The sequence below is a fragment of the Haliotis cracherodii genome, unplaced genomic scaffold (genome assembly GCF_022045235.1).
Source record: "Haliotis cracherodii isolate W230 unplaced genomic scaffold, xgHalCrac1.p SCAF_13, whole genome shotgun sequence".
Classification (NCBI taxonomy): domain Eukaryota; kingdom Metazoa; phylum Mollusca; class Gastropoda; order Lepetellida; family Haliotidae; genus Haliotis; species Haliotis cracherodii.
The window spans coordinates 35,002,790-35,009,068 of NW_027266268.1; the positions used below are offsets into that span (position 1 = coordinate 35,002,790).

Genomic DNA, 6,279 nt, shown 5'->3' on the forward strand with positions numbered 1-6,279 from the left:
ATGAGGTCACTACGGAACACAGACGGTGGGTGGGCGTGGGTGATACTTGCGGCGACGGTGTTCAACATGTCCGTGATAGGGACTCTCACAATCTCTGTAGGTATGTAAACGTCATGTGATGAGAACGTTGGTTACCCTAGTGGTCAAAGCATTGACTCATATGTAAAGCCAATTTCTGTGTTGCCCATCGTGATATGATAGACTGGTGAACAAAACACAGAGTTGAATAATACTATATTTGTTAAATAAATTGTTTGTCCATCTAAAATTGAAAATTGAAAAGCTTTCATGGCTAATTTCTGTGTATTTGCCTATAATTCAAATATGACTTTATAAAATGCATGCAACCTATCCATTCTATAGTATGATGCAAGTTATGGACAAAATTTTCGTTAGTACGATAAACATTTCCGAGGGATGTTCCACTCCTATATGACTTTTACGTATGTATGTAACCCATCCACTTTACACTACAACGCAAGTAATGAAAGACACGTTCACTATTAAGCACCGTCAGTACCTTAAACCTTATAAATTTCCAGGGATGTTCCAGGACCGGTTTCTCCAGAACTACAGTGGCAGCACGGCGTATATTAGCTTGGTGTGTTCCCTCTTCATCAGCCTACAGTCAACACTAGGTGACTACAATGCACGTGGTTTGATCTTATATATTCTTTGGAACCATTGCTTGCTCAATCAGGTAATTGTACGAGGACACTCACTGTTGTTTAAGAATTCAAGTGAAAATGTTGATGAGGGTTTTATTAGCATTTTTCCAGGTCCATGTCTCTGCCACATGTTATCGATAAACGCACTGATGTTATTCATGGAGGAAACATACACTTTGTCCAATTACGTGTTGTTCGTCCCGTAGAGAGTGACATCTGTAACAGGTTCAGTAACACGAACTTGTGATAGTTGGATCCCCAGAAGGTATACTATTCACGTATCTGTTGCTTGTCCCGTAGAGAGTGACATCTGTAACAGGTTCAGTAACATGAACTTGTGATAGTTGGATCCCCAGATGGTATACTATTCACGTATCTGTTGCTTGTCCCGTAGAGAGTGACATCTGTAACAGGTTCAGTAACATGAACTTGTGATAGTTGGATCCCCAGAAGGTATACTATTCACGTATCTGTTGCTCGTCCCGTAGAGAGTGACATCTGTAACAGGTTCAGTAACATGAACTTGTGATAGTTGGATCCCCAGAAGGTTTTCTATTCACGTATCTGTTGTAGGGCCTGTAGCGAGTGTCATCTGTAACATGTTCAGCATACGTACATCTATAATGGTTGGAGGAACTATACTATCTGTCGGACTTGTAGCATCCAGCCTTACCAACACTCTTCCACAATTGCTGGGGTGCTACGGGATACTCTCTGGTATGGAAAGCTATTCTATCGTACCGCTATAAACATATGTTGCAAGCGACTAGTGTTTGTTAATAATGCCTTTCAAACACACTGAAATTGTTACGTTACTATCATCGATGACACAACGCAAGTAAATAATATATGCGTATGAAACTCAGTGCAATGCCTGAAGTTGCCTATCTTTCCTATTCAGGGTTAGGATATGGCATCATTTACACACCATCCGTAATAGCTGTCGGCCATTACTTCCAAAAGAAGAGGGTATTAGCCAATGGAATCGCTTTATCTTCTGTCGGCGTTGGTATGCTCTCAGGTCCACACTTGATTGGCTGGCTGATTGACCAGTTCGGGTGGCGGACTGCGATGTCGACACTTGGATGCATCGCAGCCCAGATGGTTGTGACAGGATCTCTGATATTTCCACATGAAAGGACAAAACGATATAAAGAGACTATGTTCTGTTGCCATTGGAATAAATACCAGGAAACGGAAAATGAGGATATAAATTCAGAACCGAGAGAAGTATCTGGTAAGGTCAAATGCTTACATTACAAAAGAGAAAATGTAACAATATCTTGTAAACATATCAGCGCATTTACAGTTCTGAAAGACAAGATCCTACTGATCATCGTTCTCAACTATTTCATGGAAATGATGGGCTATTCCATTCAGATTGTTCATCTGCCTTCTTACGTGCGTTCGGTTGGAGTACCACAGACCAAAGTTCCATCTCTGTTCACCGCCTATGGCCTGACTCTCACAGTGGCGCGGATTCTGGGTGGGGCGATCTGTAACGACAAGAACATTGATTTGCTGATGGTGTATATATCGTGCCAAGGCCTCAAAGCTTTGCTTGTGATGTTCATGCCACTGTTCGCAAATGGATTTGCTCAACTTGTTCTATACCAAGTTCTATATGGCTTATACTATGGATTTAGTTTCATATTATTGACGCCCATTGTTGTGGAGTTGTTCGGAGTGGAACGTCTGGCAACAGTATTTGGAGTTACCATGTGTGTTGGTGGTATGAGTTACATCATTGCTCCAACCATTGCAGGTATGTTCATTAACCAAAATACGTACTACTTGATATGCTTGAAAAGTACATACATGTACTCACACGTGTACCTTCATTTACCTACGCTGGCATAACAAGTCCAATAAAAGGCTCTTATTCTTTATTTCGTGCAAACATATTTACAGTTGTCAGGTTTCAATGGGATTGATAGCACCCCACCGCCTTGCTGTAATAGGCGAATGAGTGAGTGAGTCAGTTTGGTTTTACGTCGCTTTTAGTAATATTCCAGCAATATCACGGCGGGGGATACCTGAAATGGGCTTCATACATTATACCCATGTCCGGAATCGAAACCGGGTCTTCGGCGTGACGAGCGAACGCTTTAACCTCTAGGCTACCCGACCGCCCATAATAGGCGAATGAAATAGATCAGGTCGTCAGGCACTTAGACTTGGCTGATACAGCCTCATCATGCCCCGACGGCGTGAATCTTTACTCCAGTTAATCAATCACTGGTTTGCCAGGTTTATTTTCGATTAATTATAGACCGTGCGTTAACATGCACATTGCTGACTGCGGCGTGAAACAACATTCGGTCACTCTGTGTACGGATGATCCTCAGGCGTCTGTTTAAATTAATATCGAGCACCATTTGAGTACATTTCCATCACACACCTACTTTATCACTGCACCTACATGCATATTTTCAACCACCTGTTTCTCCTGCTACTGCTTCTAGGTGCACTGTACGACATCACATCATCCTACTCAGCAGGATTCCACATTGGTGGTAAGCATTTCCGTTTGTCCCTATTTGCATTCTAACGATATACATATATACCTAAATAAAGGCTCCCAGCAGCATCGAGAATGGTAAAATGTTTGCAATAAAGAATTACATATTCCTTTCCACATAGATAAAAATATCTGCACAAGACTTATTTTTGGTTGAAAAATTTACAGGAACGCTCAAAACAAAATCATTATGTAAAAGAAGTAACCGCGTCATTAAAAGCAATGTCACTATTTCACGCAAGGTGAGTAATGAAAGTAGTATCAAGTAACTTTTTCGCAACAAACCTGAAACCATATCTTGCTTACTAAGAAATCAATTTAAAAAACCGTTTCTAACATTAGCTCTAAAATCATTATTTTATTAAAAACCAATTGCAATTAAACTAGTAAGTTTGCTAAGGATTAACTTTCGATGATATCTAAAAATCTAAATTTCAAAAGATTTAAATATCCCGCTAAAGAAGGATTGGGTCATCCAATAGGGCTTCAATTTCATGATGAACGGACATAAACATGCAGTCATTGGCACGAAGTGCACGAGGTTCTTGAAATTTTTTGTTGGTATGCTCTGTGACAGAATCGTTGCACATCGGTATCAGAGAGTACAACATTTGCTACTGAGTATTGCACCTAGCTGAGCGTCAAGGGTGACCGAATAATTAGACAGATGAAAAGGCATGTTTGAAACTGGGTAAACACATTGCCCGTTGCAAATGTCTTTTGTGTCAGCCAAACTGTGATCAGCCGGGCATGGAATCAATACCAGACGTTTAGATCAGCTACCGACCGACATGCAGGTGGTCAACAGCATTCCACCTAACAGCAGTGAGACATCTTCATTTCCTGACTGCCACCACACTCAGAAATTAACTGCAGAACGCCAGTAGCCTTGACATTTCTACTCAGTGCATTATCGTCTCTGTCAGGCTGGCCTCTGGAGGGCATATCTTTGCTCCCACTGATCCGACACCACACATAGGCACGTTTGGATTGGGCTGAAGATATCGTCAACTGGACAGACCAGGACTGGGTTCCAGCACTTTTGACTGATGATATACTGTCTTCACAGATAACCTTCCCGAATGTGACGTGGACAAAGAGGAAGATTTCAGGATTCCAACATATCCCAACATGACTACTATGGGATGTGATCTCCATGTACGACAGCTGGGCACGATGACAGGTGTGTGCTACAGGGATGACATTCTAAATGTGTATGTGAGACCGTATGCTGGTGCAGTCGGACGGGACTTCATGTTCATGGACGATACCGCACGACCTCATCCTGCCAGGGTCGTTGGAGCAGGAGACAATTGTCCGCTTGGAGTGGCTAGCCCGGTCAAATGGCCTCAACCCTAACGAGATATGTTGAACGAGCTGCAGATGTCCTCTCATGACACCCTGTCCTTCAAGAAACTCTAAAGGAACACGGCAATGTTCTTACTGATGAGTGGCGCAATGTTGCAGGGGCAACCATCAAGACACTCATTGGGAGCATGAGACGACAGTGCCAGGCTGTGATCGTATAACTGGATCACATAAGCTACCAAGACTGGCTTTTACACGACATTAAATATGTGTATTTTTGACATTTCGGTTATAGTCAGATACTCTCATTTTGACAGGTGACCTGACTGACATGTTATTTGTCCGTATTGTGTGACACATGGCAACGGACTTTTGTTAATTATCATGCGTTCACACAATATAGACTGGCTATTTCAACAGATGCACATAATTGGATGTCTTATCTTTCAAGTGGGTGATCCTTATCAACATGATACTGATTTTGATTCATACACATGATTCATGCATATGATGTGTATGAATCAATATCACATAGTAATCATACCAGATGTTAAATATATTATTCAATCATGCGACAGTTCGTTTTCTTACACTGTACAAAAACGGTTAATCCAAAAGCTTGCAAGCGTAGGACAGTAGATGCCCTAGGGATATAGCACTTGGGTGCCCTGGGGATATAGCACTTGGGACGGGGAGTGTTACAAACCTTAAGCTTTATTCACTATGCTACTTATGCTACCCATATTGTAATACTGACTTTAATGCTGGCAAGCCTATCTCGTTACTTCCAGGCTCAGTGTCTCTACTTGGCTCCATGGTCTTATTCCTGATCCCCATCCTGAGGAGAGACGTCGAAGTTCCAGGGGATCCAGAGAACAATGAATGTTTGGTTGTACCCGAGAATATGGAGCATCTGGTTACGATTAAAAGCAAAGAATCTATGTTAATAGGAGGGAGCAAGGAATGTACTGATATTACTGAGAGTACAAAGGGACCGCCAATTTGATAGTGTTTTTACTTTCGGGTTTGTTTTTTAAAGGTGTGTTGTGGGTAAGGGATAATATCAAGATTAGATATTTTTTAAGCTACATCCACATTTTTTTTCAAACCTCAGGGTCTGAAAACAACATGCAAAATACAGATACGTTTAGTGGACATTTCAACAAATTGATAAGCCCAAGTTTAGTGTAATTTCCTTCACACACCAACATCATATTATAACATTTCCAGTGACGATGTATTGGGTCTGTTTCCGGCATTCCAAAGACGTTAAAGCAGCCTGGGCCCCATGAATAGACAAAGACCAAATCATACCCTTGGCATTGAATGTTTGTTGTCTCTCAGTCAGCAACCGTTGGGACTGCACAGAGTTAGAACAAGACCATACTCTGTACCTTTGATGATGGATGGTTCCACAAACAATAAAAGCCGACAACATCGACTTGAGAGTATGGTTCTTGGTATCGATTTGAAACAGCACAGCACTCTCCAACACAACAAACTTTAGAAAAACTTCATTCCTTGACCCCATGGGGCAAGTTGGGCACTAAACATGGTGACCACAGATATTGTTACATCTCTGTCCTCAAAGGCCGAGGACATTTTGGCAAAATTGAAAGGCAAATGTTATCTGAAGTTTACTAAATGTGAAATACTGGACTTCATACAGCTTAAATAGGTGAACTGTGAAGATAGGACATTTTGGCAAGAAGCCAGCATCCGTACAGCAAGCCATGGGCACCAAATGTACTGTCATGATTTGATTCTTTATGCATATGTTTT

At 41.6% G+C, this 6,279-nt stretch overlaps 1 protein-coding gene across 1 annotated transcript; it reads left to right on the top strand.

The window, feature by feature from the left end:
* Positions 1–5,528, top strand: LOC139459248 (monocarboxylate transporter 12-like). Its single transcript, XM_071240698.1, has 6 exons — positions 1–100; positions 543–638; positions 1,242–1,385; positions 1,570–2,433; positions 3,134–3,184; positions 5,289–5,528. The coding sequence occupies exons 1-6, from the start codon at positions 1–3 to the stop codon at positions 5,501–5,503; spliced, it is 1,470 nt and encodes a 489-aa protein (XP_071096799.1). The 3' UTR covers positions 5,504–5,528.
* The last annotated feature ends 751 nt before the right edge of the window (positions 5,529–6,279 follow it).